The 14,304-nt window shown below is 49.2% G+C and overlaps 3 protein-coding genes across 3 annotated transcripts; 1 reads left to right on the forward strand and 2 right to left on the reverse strand.

Moving 5' to 3' along the window:
• Nucleotides 1–109: 109 nt before the first annotated feature.
• On the reverse strand, nucleotides 110–1,976 carry BKA67DRAFT_589516 (major facilitator superfamily domain-containing protein; the record flags this gene model as incomplete). The annotated part of the gene is made up of 4 exons (XM_046104472.1): nucleotides 110–1,113; nucleotides 1,171–1,360; nucleotides 1,414–1,571; nucleotides 1,631–1,976. The coding sequence occupies 4 exons, from the start codon at nucleotides 1,974–1,976 to the stop codon at nucleotides 110–112; spliced, it is 1,698 nt and encodes a 565-aa protein (XP_045963700.1).
• A 1,219-nt stretch (nucleotides 1,977–3,195) lies between these two features.
• BKA67DRAFT_529713 (uncharacterized protein) lies at nucleotides 3,196–6,156 on the reverse strand (the record flags this gene model as incomplete). The annotated part of the gene is made up of 1 exon (XM_046099116.1): nucleotides 3,196–6,156. One exon carries the CDS (start codon nucleotides 6,154–6,156, stop codon nucleotides 3,196–3,198), a length of 2,961 nt encoding a protein of 986 aa, XP_045963701.1.
• A 5,270-nt stretch (nucleotides 6,157–11,426) lies between these two features.
• On the forward strand, nucleotides 11,427–12,797 carry BKA67DRAFT_544902 (peptidyl-prolyl cis-trans isomerase fkr-3). The gene is made up of 7 exons (XM_046101299.1): nucleotides 11,427–11,747; nucleotides 11,819–12,031; nucleotides 12,125–12,189; nucleotides 12,250–12,310; nucleotides 12,365–12,385; nucleotides 12,527–12,568; nucleotides 12,623–12,797. Exons 2-7 carry the CDS (start codon nucleotides 11,907–11,909, stop codon nucleotides 12,651–12,653), a joined length of 345 nt encoding a protein of 114 aa, XP_045963702.1. The 5' UTR covers nucleotides 11,427–11,747; nucleotides 11,819–11,906; the 3' UTR covers nucleotides 12,654–12,797.
• The last annotated feature ends 1,507 nt before the right edge of the window (nucleotides 12,798–14,304 follow it).

Here is a 14,304-nt window from a genome sequence, read left to right on the forward strand (position 1 = left end):
CGCAGCTCCTTATACAAGATCTATGGCCTATGGCCCAGGTGAATTATTCCTATGCAATCGTTAACAATATATGCTCTGGCGATGCGAGAGCAGCGTGCAAGCTTGCAGTTCAAAGCATGAATCTGAAGCTGCCATCTCCTTCTCTTCCCCCGTCCTCCGGGTTTCCTACTAGCCCTCGTGCTTCCTCCGCCCTTACGCCTGCGTTACCGTTACGGCCTGTCTGTTCTGCGTCAAGTATCTTGTTCTGCCGTGCCAGATAACAACTCAACACGCCCGCCAGCAACACAACCCCGAACATTGCTCCAGCACAAGCCCACATTCCCTGCTCAAAGAATGGCTCATCGCTCTTGGGGTACAGTCTTGTGCCTACCAATGGACCACACTGTCCTATTACCTGCATCAGCGCGAAGCCCCCACCCTGTTTCGACTCTGTCGCTTGATTGTTGATAGTCCATGAGATGATCAGGACAACCACGTTGAAGAACCCGCTAGCCGCCGGATAGACCGCCAGGTAGCGAAGCATCGGACTGATACTCAAAGGCCGTGCAAGAGCCATGACGGTGTAACCAAGAGCGGAACACAGGGCATGAGCGATGATAAAAGGGCCCCTTTTCTGCATCTTGTCGGACAAGTGCGCCGTGATGAGGATAGTAAAGAAAGCAATGAGGTAGGGTGGGACGCTGAGTGCCTGGCTCTGTGATGCCGAATGGCCCATCTCATGAAGAATAGTTGGCAAAAATACAGGTAGCGATGAGTAGGCCATGTTGGTCAGAAAGAAAATGAACGCGGTAATCCACGCTTTTGAGTCCGCAAGTACAGAAAAAACCTCTCCCAATTTTAACCTGGACTTGCTCGACTGGCCGCTCGCACTTTTACCTGCTCGTCGCAACTCATGGCGAAGTCGCAAGCGTGCGACTGTTTTCTCCCGCCTCGTGAGATATGAAGCGGCTTGTGGACTATCAGGTATCACATTCCAAGCTATGACACCAACGACGACAGAAGGGAAGCCTTCAAGCAAGAATAATAGGCGCCACGGGGCTATAGGGCTTGCCTCGCCCACTTTCAATATAAGCCACGCAAGAGATGAAGCGAAGGTCGTAGCCAAGGGCGCAGCTACATACTCCTTTCGTCAGTTAATGTCAAATCGAGCTTTCAAACAGTGAGCATTACCCGAAATGAAGAGCGCCGTACGAAACGCCAGTTCATCTTTTTTGAAAAAGAACGACAAGTAGAAAGGAACGCCGGAGAAGCCAGCTTCTGCTATGCCCAAAACAGTGCGGAGAACGACGAGGACAGGATAGGAAGTTGCGATTGACTGCAGCGAAGCCGTCGTGCCCCATAGCATTATAATTAGTGATACCTATGCTCAAGTTATTATAGCACCAACCCAAACCACGGCTGTCGAGAACTTACATATAAGTGAGCGGGTATGACTTTGAAGAGCAGACTCATCCATTCAAAAGCAACATACGCAACATAAAACGAGGTTAGCGACCAATCATACCACTCGTCCTTGGCAGGTTTAGTCTGGAGGTCCTGCTCCATGCCAGCAAGCCGCGCGTTGCCAATATCTGCGCAGCAGGTGAGACAGATGACTTGGGTGATGGGAAGGACAAGAAGGCATACTCACTACTCCGATCAAGGAACGACATCATATAACAGACCGACAAAAACATGACAAGCTTCCGGTCAAACTTACGCACAACAGACTGCTCCTCATCTGGCGTGTATAGTTGGAAACTGGCTGCAGTGCTGCTGCTGAGGCGCCGGCGGTAGTCTCCGATTCGGTCAACCTCACCATCATGTTCATGGTCATGTCCATGGTCGACATTAGGCGTTTGGTCTTGTCTCTCCTGCAGTTCATAGGCCTCACCCACTTCACCTAGTTCTGGATGAAGGAAATTTGCGTTGGGGGTTTCCCCAAAGTCTGAATCGCTGTCGCTGTCGCCGGGAGTGAGGTAAACGTGACTGCTCATTGTTCGCTCAGACGACGTTGACCTGTCGGACATTGCGTTGGTGTAGACGCTTTTGAGTGCGTCCGGCACACTGCCGTAAACTCTTCGCCAGACTATAAAAACCCCCGAAGATAATATTCACCTAGCTGTTTGATGATGAATCACAGCTGTGTGGTTCGTACGATAGAGATTGGTGTTAACGTGATTAGGGTCCCTTCACTGTGGAAGATTCATAGACGTTTGGTGTTGCAAGATGACCCGGCCGGCTAGAGCCGTGCTGCAAGGGCTGAATTGTGGGGGAGTACTTCTGGGCACATACCTAACTCGCGGCCGTTCTGTTAAGTTAGTGGCTGCCGACACGATAACGTACTGAACCTCATTCTCAGAGTTAGTATCCTACATTATTATAATTACAGTGATAATCATTAAGCATTGGATTCTTGACCACGAGTTGATCATTCGGTACATCACCCAACGTAAATATCGGTTTCAATGTTAATCGATTGGAGTAGCGAGCAAGCAACGCATTACACAAATCGAGTTGCTGGTTATCACTACGTCTGGAGTATATTATCACCGCCCTTGTTGGGACATTGTTGAGCGGTGCACCAAGCTGTTGTCACGTTCAACGTTTGTGAACGAGTCAGCATGGACGCGCTTCTGAGAATACATATATGATTGGTCGCAGGTTTTATTGTCTATTCATTGTGTAAAATACATTATGGCAGGAATGCTTCTGGAAAGCCCGCGTAAGCAGTAGTAAGTTGTAAACTCCGAAGCTATATCATGTCACTCTGCTTTGCGCAATGAACATGGCTGCTTGATGTGATGTACAATTGTATCTATTTTATTTAAACCCTCCATAGAGAGAATCCCCAATGCCGCCTCCGTCCTCACCGGGCCGCTATCCACTGCAGCCTACAATCCCTTCACACAGAATTAGACTGGAAAGAAAAAAAAAGGTATCTGTCCATCGAACCCAGACCAGCAAAAGGTGGGCCTGAATCCTCGACAATGTCCAGATTAAATACTATGCCCGGCAGATCCGTCCAGGTCTCAGATCGTGACAGCAAGAAGTGTAATAATAAAAAAGATTTTGAGCGACGCTCGTATTTTCTGGGGGTAGCCATGCCGTCTTATCAGACAGAGGGCCTCCCAGAGGGGTATCGAAGAGTACAAAAGGGGATCAATCAATGGACGGGCGTACACGTCGTACACGTCGTACAGTATATTTCAGGTTTTAGTTCCAGCCAAGAGAGTTTTCAGCAGCAACTGGTGCTGAAATGAAAGCGGTGCGGGCTGAGTTATTCATACCGCTTCGGCCACTGCCCTGGCTGTCGCGCATATTGCCGCCCAGAGGACCGCCCATGTGGCCAGCAACTCCTCCGTAATTGCCTGTAGAAAAGTCGCGGCTGAGAAGCGCACCGCCCATCAAGGCGGGACTGCCGGCCTGTCGCATCTCGGAAGGGGAGGTGACGGAGCTGCTGCGCTGGTGTCTTTGCTTCTTGCGCTTGTATCGGCGGGCAATAATGAACATGGCGGCACCGTAGGCTCCGGCAACACTGGCAGCACCCAGGGCGATGGCAGCAGTGGTTCCCTTTTGTCCGCTCGTCTGGTCACTAGATGAACTGCCAGATCCAAAAGCATCGTTGGAATTGGTGGAGGTGCTGCTGGGGCTTGAACCATCCGTCGAGGTTGTTCCACTGCCGTCCAGAGTAGAACCAATGATAATATCAATGGCTGGGTTGATCTGGCTGGTCATGTTGTATACAAGGGAGTTGGGGTTGGTGTACAGAGCCGACGAGGGAATCTTGTGGTCCAGTCTCAACAGCTCAACAGTGTCACTAGGAATGTAAAGAATTGCTTGCGAGGTAATGAAACCAAGTTGTGCAGTTGTATCATAAGGGACGATACTCTTCATGACGATATTGTCGGCGGAGATACCACGGTCGAATGCAATAGCTTGAGGAACGAGCGAGAAGAGTTGAGCGGCGGCCATTGTCTGTCGAGCAATCCACTCGTAGTTGAAACCATACCCGAAAGAAATCTGAATGGGTGTGGTGCCAGCAGGCTGTGCTGGGGGCGTCTCATACGGGGTGATAGCCTTGGGTAGGCTAGTAGGAATGCCTGTAGACGTGGTCGACGACGAAACGCTAGTTTGAGAGACAAAAGTAGATGGCTGGACAATAATTGTCGTTGGAAGCCATGATTGAGAGTTGGTAATTGTGGCAGTGGGCTGGATGCTTGTCACCACTGTTGTGGAGCTGGTAACACTGGGCGACGTCTCAACAGTAGACGTAGATTGAGCTTCACTGGTGGTGACGACTGGCACTGTGGTGTTCACAGAAATGGTGGGAAGATCAGTGGTAACGCTGGTGCTTGGTGCTGTAGTCAAAGACAACGATTCGGATTCTGTTGTCGTGATATTAGTCCCAGTAGTGGTGGGAACAGAAATGGATGTAATTGTGGAGGAGCTTTCAGGCAGAGTAGTGTTGGTGCCGGTCGTAGTGGGAATGATTGTAATCGTATCTGAAGCCGATGACGAAGAGAGAGTAGCTGGCACACTGAGAGTTGTCGTAGCCGACTGAGACGCGGACACTGACACTGAACTTGACACTGACGACGAAACCGACGCGGACTCTGTGGACGAGGCTGGAATGGATTGCGATGCTGATGCTGAAGCAGAGGCTGACACCGAGGCCGAGGACGAAACTGATTCCGAGGCTGAAGTCGACGACGATATAGCCACTGTGGTTGAATCACTGACATTGGTAGAGACAGTTGGGGAGGATGTGATTGTCGGAAGTAAAGACGTCAGGACATCAGAGAGATCAGTGCTGCTGCTGGTGGAGCTGCTTGTTGTGACTGCGGTGCCTGCCGTACCAGGGAAACTAGTCGTGGGATCAGCTATAATCGAAGTCAAGACGTCCGAGAGGTCAGTGCTGCTAGCGGAACTGCTTGTTGTGACCGCGGTGCCCGCTGTGCCGGAGAAGCTCGTAGTTGTGGGATCAGCTATAATTGAAGTCAAGACGTCCGAGAGGTCGGTGCTGCTAGCAGAGCTGCTTGCTGTTGTTGTTGCTGCTGTACCAACGAATGTTGTAGTTGTGGGATCAGCCAAAATGGAAGTCAAAACATCCGTCAGATCGGTACCGCTGGCGGAGCTGCTTGCTGTTGTCGTTGCTGCTGTACCAGCAAATGTTGTGGTGGTAGGGTCGGCCAAAACCGAACTTAAAACATCCGTCAAACTGAGGCTCGAGCTACTGTCCTGAGTAGTTGTCGAAGCGGCATCACTTGCACTAGCGGTTGTGGCCACGATCGTGGAGTCGGTAGCAGTAGCTGAAGCAGTTGAATCGGTTGCGTTGGTCGTGGAATCGAGCGCACTGGTGACGTCGGAAACCACAGATGTCAAAACTCCGCCTAGCCCGCCATCGGTGGATGAAGACGTGACTGTTGGCAGCAGTGTGATGGCGGCGTCACTAGTTGTAGTCGCTGTAACGCTGACCTCAGTGGCCGAAGCAACTTCACTGGCAGTGGAGGCGGTTTTGGAGGCATCGGTAGTCGAGAGTGTCTCACTGGCGGCGCTACCTGTGGCACTGACAGTAGTGTCAGTAGTATTAATCGAGTCAGTTGCAGTGGTGGTAGCCTCAGTCGTTTCGCTAGCAGCTGTAGATGTTGTTGTGGTCGAGTCCGTCGACCCCAAGGTAAGACTAAGCGTCGGCAGCGCAATTAACTGGGAAGTAGTGCCTACTTCGTCGACGGTTTTGCTCGAGTCACTGGTGGAAGCTGTGGAAGCTGTGGAAACTGCGCTGTCGCTGTTGGTGGACACTGAGGAGTCAGAGGTCGTCGCAGTAGTATCAACGTCCGAGGATGCCGTGGATTCGGAGGTCGAAGCTGTTGCTGTCGACGAAGCCACAGTTATTGTCGATGGGCTGGTAGTCGAGGAAGAGTCCGATGCAGCAGATGAGGTACGGTCGCCAGTAAGGCTGCTGAAGAACTGAGACAACGAGAAAGGGTCCCTTGTGCTATCTTGGGTGTTGCCTGATGAGCTCTCCGTAGTAGACAGAGCCGACGCAGTCGTGATTGTGCTGTTCGTGATCTCTCGCTTAATCTTTTGTGGGAAGTAAATCTTAGGTCGGTCCGGGATAGCGCCAGCCAGAGAGGCGGCGGCCACGAAGGTAGCCGCAACCAATTTGGTATGCATCGTGATTCAATTAATATCCAAATAAATCCAGCAAAATCTTTAGGTGTAAACAAGCTATTAAGGTAGTTGTGGTCTTTCAAGGTGTTAGCCCCAATCTATCACAACCGTGAATAGATCTTTGGTCACCCACTTTGTCAGGGCGATCTGGTGAACGAGTGTAATTGACAATAATGTCAACGAGTGTGTATGCTATAGAATATCCTTTGTTAGTGTCTTCCTGGAAGCATTCGTTGGGAGACAACACAGTTGTGCATGAATGATGATCCACTGATCATCCTACAACACGAACAAGGTTAAGACGACGGGCCAGTCCTGCGAATTGCGCCTCAATTTCCCGTACCTTTAAGCGATAATGCAAATCTCAGCGGTGTTGAGAAAAGAGTGACACGACGAGAAATCGTCAATTGGTGGTTGCTCGGCGAATGCCTTCCACGACCTGGATTCAAGCGTTTACTGGCAAATTCATTGGCAATCGTGGTGGCCTCCAGAGGTCCTCTTCGAGCCTCGTACTGTGACTTTGGCGAAACGGCGACACCAAGATTGGAAATGAAGGTGTTGTCGACGCCGAAGTGAGTTGTCGTCGGAAGGGTTACCTGACGAGGTCGGCGGAAAAGCTGGAGGGCAAAGGAGGGACGGGCGGTTGGCGAGGGTGAGGTAAAAGAGGAAAAAGAAAGACGAATAGAGAGTGTGGGTGACAGCAGAAACAACGGATGGAGGAAACGAGGGAGTGAGAGGAGAGGAGAGAAACAGACTGGGGTGATGGGTGTGGTTATTGACAGGGGTGACACAGTTGGTATGACCAAAGGACACCAGAATTACCTAGCGTATGTGGTATTATTATTCTTAGCCAAGATGCTGTTGGAGCGAGCAAGGGATTTCTCACGCAAGGGCCATCGCAGCCCATTCTCACTCTTCTCTTTCATCTCTTTCTTGGGAACGGGGGGAGGTTCCACAAGGGGCCGAGCACTCGTCTTTACCTGAATATAGTGCCCTCTTCGACGTGTCCAGACAAGCACAGAGTTCCCGTGTTCCTTGGTCGGCCAGCAAAGAAAGGACCGTCTACCGTAAAGAAACTCTTTGACTTTTGAGGCTTCGAGGTTGGCGTCTCCTTGGATTGGCCAGATGCCACAACAAAAAGACCCGTGGTCTTATTTTTGGTTCCGTGCCTTGAACGGGGAAGGCGTACTGGGCAAAAGGAGAGACTTTAATGCTTCAGGTGTATTCCAGCACTAACGCTCAGTACTCTTTGGTGCAACAGAGGTACTTTCGCTCCACACCAAGAACTAGTAGTGGAATATGTCACGCTCGCCGGCCATTAGAGATGATCTGGTAGTGTGTCCGTAATTTGATACTCTTGCAGGATGCCGTAACTTATCTCATGTTGGCGCAGTGCATTGGAGGACATGGGCAGGGTCCACGATTGGGCGATCAAGTGGTACGTCCCAACGGCCAATTTCCCCGTCTCAGGGCAAGGAGCGCAATATCCTAACCTAGTCCGCTTCCAGCGCCAAATAGGTCTTTTCGCAGCCACCTGCAACTGCGGACCAGTATTGAAAGCGCGCTTTGCACTTCAAAGATGTGCACTGCGTAAATTGGATGCAGACGCTGGCAGGAGGAATCTTGCATGCACAATACACCCGGGCGGTCACGGTCAAAATGCATGTGTGCCAGGTAATAGAAACATACTACAGTATGTATTGAGGCGCGTGACAAGGCATGTCCGTTCTGATGTTAATGAGAGCGGGCCCTTTTTTGGGGCCATGATTACCCACATATGCCCTGGGCGTGGGTCGCAGGCACATGGCAATTGACGAAACGAATCAGTCAGCCAGCCGACCAACCAACAACCTATCCTAAGTTAGAGCAGGAGGGAAGCTTCGCTCTTGGACGGCATTAACTATAGGTACTATGTATGTAAAGCAACAACAAAATTGAACAAAACAAACCTTGTGCACGTGTGTAAAGTAATGCCACGTTGGGACGAGATGACAATGCTCGCACAATTGCGACGAAGGTTGACGCATGACACTCCATACCGAATCTCGCTTGAGCTGTTGGATTGAACGTCCCCCTCGTTTCGGTGCACTACCGACTGACAACCCTCTCTTTCACTTGAATAGGAAGCCGTGGAAGACGATTGCGCATGCTTACACAACCCCGCCCGACAGCTTCAGGTAGGAGGTCCGGATCTAGAAAGCACAGTGAGTCCAAGATTAATGGGTACCATACCTATACTCTTGCCTCTTGCAATGGTTTACGCTTAACGTACTATCCTACCCGGATGTGCTGTTTGATTGCCGAGACCCAGTGTCTATCTAACTTATGTATGCAACTTTTGTTTGTTTGTAGAAATCTGCATGGAGTTTGTTGGCGGGGCCCCATTCTTACTAGTACAGATACCTGCATCTCACTACCAATCGAGACCAGTCTCCGTATATGGCGCTATGACGGCTATTTTACACTACGCTTTTCAGCAAAGATTAGCACCGAAGGATACTACTGCAGGAAAATTAAGATTGGGATTCAGGCGGCTAGACCCATCCACAGAACGAACGATCATCTACGGTCGCCCGAGTCCAGCGCCATCGCGCCATCTGGTGCCTGTGCTTCTCGCAGGGTGGTAGCGAGAGATCCCTGCTGGTTCAACACGAGGCGAATCAGTGAGCAACTCCTGCATCGCTAGCTCGTCTCGGGTCGCCGTTCCTTACCGTGAACGGCGTGAGCCTTTAATTCAACTCGATAAAAAATTCGCTTTTTCGATTCTTTACATGGGACATGGTCGCATTCAAAGCTTGACTGTCACATCAATCATAAATCTTGGATCTCATGGAAAATGCAATTATAGACTATGTGCAAGTACAGCCCATATGACTGAGGAAGTGGTGTCTACGTTAAAATGCCTAACGCAGACACATGTTGCTGGCAATGCTTAAGCTGTTCGATGAACTCCGTGGACAAGTGTCCTTCCAAGGGCGACATACGGGTACGTAGTTTTAATTGACTTCATAGATTGTCTAAATACACGGCCCCGAGCATCCTGCGGCATTTCTTACAATCATGAATCAGCCTAGCATTTGCAGCAGTACCGCGACTGGAAACGTATTTGCCTGTTGGAGCAAAATGTTCAGTTCGCAGGAATACATAGTACATCTCTCGGGGTTTTACAATCCTCGCCTTAGAGATCTTACCATACTGTAGTAAACCCCAACCTGCATTTATCCGCATCTCGCACCACGTGCAGGAGGATTCCGCCTTTTCGCTCCCCACCCACCGGAGTGTGATGGATGGTAAAGGACGTTTTGTCGTTGCAATCGCTACTAGTTATTTGGGGCAGCGATCGGCTGCTATCAACCCTTTACATGCCGGCAATTTGCCCAGCTTTAATTCTTTCTGCACTCAGCTCAAATCATCAACAACGCAAATTGCATTCCGTTTACAACATTGAAGGTGGCCATCTATTGGATTGCGCTATCCATCTTGTAGTTGATCCTTTCTGCTGGGGAACCACTGGTGCCATTCGCTAACTGCAATGCCGACGTGCCAACCTGCTAAAGCCAACGCTATGCTGACGTGCTAACCGTTAGGCAGATCTCGTACCTGACTAGTTCAGGGCCGCTGTGATGATAGGCTTCAGGTTTACCGTTGGCGTGTACTAGGTTGATGTGGCTCTACAATGCGTCCCTTGACGTCGGAACAAGAGGATAAGGTTGAGGAGCCATGTCCAACTACGCATGGGCGGTTGACAAAATTATCATCACACCCCCGAAATACTTAGTTGGCTTCATGCTGCGGGGCTCACCCAGTTGTCGAGTCACCAACTAATATGATAGCTCCTTAATCCGTACAGAAAGCAGAATGGGCTCTGACGGCGCCTCTTAATTTCAAAATGCGTTCGAGCTGTGTTGGGCACATTCGACGCGTGATCACCGTATCGCCAAGCATTCAACACCGGCCCAGAACTAAACCAGCCTTGCCTCGGCAGCTATAGTCGTTAAAACACCCTACATCAGGTCACTATGGTCATTGCCGTGAGACTCGATCTCGGGGAGCCGCGACTATCAACTCTGGGTGTAATTATCCAGCCTGTCCGCATGCTCTCTGTCTCTAGTTTCGACACGGTTGCGGCCGACTTGTAGCTCTGAATACTTTGACGCGAAGAGGTTGAGGGGATACCCAAAATCCCATCGAAGCATCGTCGGGGCGTTGAGTAGCTCAGAAACTTCGTGTGAGGCTGTTAGGCTTTCTTTTCATAACGTTGAAGTCTAAGTGCAAGAGCTTGTTCAGACCAGGTACTTAGTACTACGTTCGCAAAACATGGTTGGCTCGACGTCAATTGACGGTAAAGGACAATTATGAGATACGAGTGTCGTGGCCTTGCTGCTCTTTTGCACTATATAACATACTCGATGACCCATCTTAGCTCTCCGATACACTTTGATGATACATAGACAAGTGTTGGGCGTGCATTGTTGGTAGTCCGCACTGTAATTTCATTGTAGCTTCCGTTGCCGGTGGAGTAGACAAGAGAACCTCATCTAGGTCCCCACCAGCCCACCTCAAGCAACCCCTCTTACCCCTCTACGTCATGATTGCTGAGAAATATCGTTGCGTTGCGGGCAGTCCCTCAAGCATCGTCGGAAGCTGGTAAGGGTAGCTGTTGTAGAATTTCTCTTGAGATGCAACTATAAAGTCGCTTATGGCCATCGTAGAATCAAATCAGACTCATCCGTGAGTTTTTCTCGCAAGGGTAGATCAGGTAGTAAATGCAAGACTGGAGGGCAGTATACAGATGTTTGTATGAGTGAAAATATGACACAAATGAGCACCGGCAACCTATTGTGTTCATAACCCCTTTGGCTCAACTTTGGTGCATATATAACGAGGTCGGCGAGTAAAGGTGACTTCGTGCCGTTACCCGAATCGCTCGTTAGAATTGACTTCCTCATCCCCTACTGTGTAGTTGCCAATAACCACATGCCATATAACATTAATTACGTCGTGTAACCATAGCAATACTTTTAAACCGAGGAGCAGCCATGAGAAACAGGTACAGATCCGATGGGATCTTGTCAGACAGAAAAGCATTACAAAAGCGGCTAGGAGCGACTTCGTTTGGCAAGGACGATAGGTCCATCACAATTGCCTCGATTAATGAACCATGGATACTTCGCACGCAGCTCACACACAACTTTAGACCAACAGCAGCGGGGTAGTTCAATGCTGTACACATTGCTTATGGTCCCAATTACTACTGCTCTTAATAGCTTGGTGTACTTACCTATTATGTTGGGAAATGCAGGATGAGGACCTGCAGGAGTCGGATCCAGTAGACATAGCGATTGGACTGGAGATAGGCTCAGGGTGCCAGTTTTACTCGTCAACCAAAATGCCGAGGCCTATGACGTGCTTTGTGACTGTTTCTCACAGGTACTATCCCAGGATGAAAAGCAATCGGTAACATCAATTGGCAGTCTACACTGGGCTCATTGGCTCGGCAAGTAAGTCGTCTCGAGTTGCAAATATATAAAAGATTCCGGTTGCAACTGTCCTTGGTCGCCCTATCTGAAATCAGAGCGTGCAAGACTTACTCCGTAAGTAGGTGTCCAACTTCCACGCTAAACATCCCACCATCAAAACAACCACTTACCCCGCCATACGTCAGGCACAATCTTTTCTGGTTTCTCTTTCTCTTCATCACCAAACGATCAATTACATATCAAGCCCACCGACCTTCTCAGAAATTTGTCACGATGGGTGTCAACAAGACTGTCCTCCAGGAGGGTGCAGGTGCTCAACCCAGCCCCGGTGACACTGTCACCATCGAGTACACCGGCTGGTTGAAGGACACCAGCAAGCCTAACCAGAAGGGTAACAAGTAAGCAAAATATTGTAGCCATTGTGTTACCACCATCTCGCATCGACGGCTTGCTTAATTAATTTCAAATCCGAAGCTGACGGGACCTACTAGGTTTGACTCCTCTGTCGGCCGTGGTGACTTCGTCGTCCAAATTGGTATCGGTCAGGTCATCAAGGGTAAGTTCGATTGCTCGTCATATGCTGTTTATGTTCCTGGCTAACACATTGCCCGTTCAGGTTGGGATGAGGGTGTCGTCTCCATGAAGGTTGGCGAGAAGGCTACTCTGGACATTTCCAGGTTAGTCCTTCCGCATCATTTGCTTCCTGGAACCTTGAGCTAACATCATGGCAGTGACTTCGGCTACGGCGCTCGGTAAGCTCACATCTTTCTCGAATCCCCACCCCGCACGATCATGAAACACGGCATACAAATGGGCGAGCGCCATTACGACGACACCATCATAGTAGATAGAGCTGTCTCGAGCTTTTGCAGTTTTGCTAATATCAACCACAGCGGTTTCACTGGCCACATCCCGCCCAATGCCGATCTGATCTTGTAGGTGCTTGTCCCAGCCACGTATTTTCCATCCTTACTAACATGCCTTTGCAGCGATGTCTATCTCAAGAACGTTTCTAAGTAGACGCCTCTTTACCCAGGGCCAGGGCTCATGGTTACGGCTTAGATTTTGGTAGAAACGGTTGGACGTAGAGGATGTAAAGAATCCCCACAAGACCTCCAATAGCAAAATCAAGGACCGATAATTGAAAATTTGAATGATACGGGACTATCTGGCATTCTAAGCGTAATTCCTGTGATACCTCGTACACTGATTTGTCCAGCCTTTGGTCAGAATTAAGTAGTCTGAACGGTCCCCCAAACGCTTTGAATCATTTGGCCGTTTTTGGTGCTATCTCTACCACATTTGGCCGAATCGGCAGGTATAAATAAAGACAATACCGCTCAGATCTACTTGTTGTCTAATGGCCAAACCATGAAGCATACATGATCCTCAGACTTTAATATCTCTCATAATCTTTCAAGCTTTTCAGCAATCGAATACATTCTCTCAATCCGAATTGAGCTGTGGAAAACTGCGCAGCAGACCAGTTGCCACAATTCTATCATCGTAGGCATGATTGAGCAGACCGTCGTGGTAGTCTCAACCCGAATCTCGTTCCCAATGTTCGGCAACATGTATCGTGCATGAAGTGGAAAGTCGCCTGTGCTTGTGTAACTCGGTCCCACACGATTCTGCTGCGTATGAACATATGTGGAAGGGTCATGCAGAATCCTGCGATCGCCCGAGCCGCTCGAATCAAGGGGCCGTGGCTTCTTCTCGTGTTACTTGATGTGCTAGTGGATTATCAGCAATTGGGGAAGAAAGACTATCTTGATCTCGGGAATAATCGCCTCTGAACGCAACAACCGTATTCCTTTTCTGGGTGGCGAATGCCGAATTTGATCCTCAGGTACAACTACCGTGGGGTCGATGCCTTGGACAAAGGAAACATTTGGGAGCTGTGTAGACTCTGTCATTTACACATGGGAACCTAACTCGCGGTCTACGAAGTCAGGCTTCCGAAATATACAGTCTTCTTACTGGGGCACGGTATAGTTCGAACAGCGTAACGCAATCTTTCCTCATGACCACTTTGTTATTTTTCAATTCTCGTGCACAGGCTGCATATCGGATGAAACGTGAGCTATCCCAAATTGTAAAAGTGCACCTAACCCACGGCAGTCGGCGAATGGACGGCTAAGCCTTAAACACTCGCCTACACCACCAGATAGCTTAAGAGGAGTTGGCTTTACAGACAAACACGGGAATCGTAAGTCAGAGATATTTGTTCCTGGTATAAAAATAAATAAATAAAAATGATTCTCTTGGAAAACAGCCGGTCTGGTAAGGTGTGTTGAGCATGAATAGGTGGTAGAGCTGGTATATTGTTCTTTAAAAGTCGATTTATATCGCTCTACCTATAGATATGAATAATTGATTTTATTTCGTTGCATATTACTAGTCTAGGCATTTCAAGATAGTTACATTCGATGAATGGCGGCTTGTTACTACTCAGTCCGATAGCTTGACAGATCAATCAAGGGGATATGGTGAACTGTAACAGACAAGGACTACGAACTCTGCACAACATGTGATCTGTTCCTCATTCGATTGCTGAATTTTTGGCCTTTTATTATATAGTAATTGTTCCGTATAGTGCGATCAGGCAAAATTCTTGTGGCGTAATCTTCTGTTTTCGATTATTTTGCTAGACCCGGTATCATTGCTCCAA

This window comes from Truncatella angustata (genome assembly GCF_020726525.1).
Source record: "Truncatella angustata strain MPI-SDFR-AT-0073 chromosome Unknown BKA67scaffold_1, whole genome shotgun sequence".
NCBI classification, from domain to species: domain Eukaryota; kingdom Fungi; phylum Ascomycota; class Sordariomycetes; order Amphisphaeriales; family Sporocadaceae; genus Truncatella; species Truncatella angustata.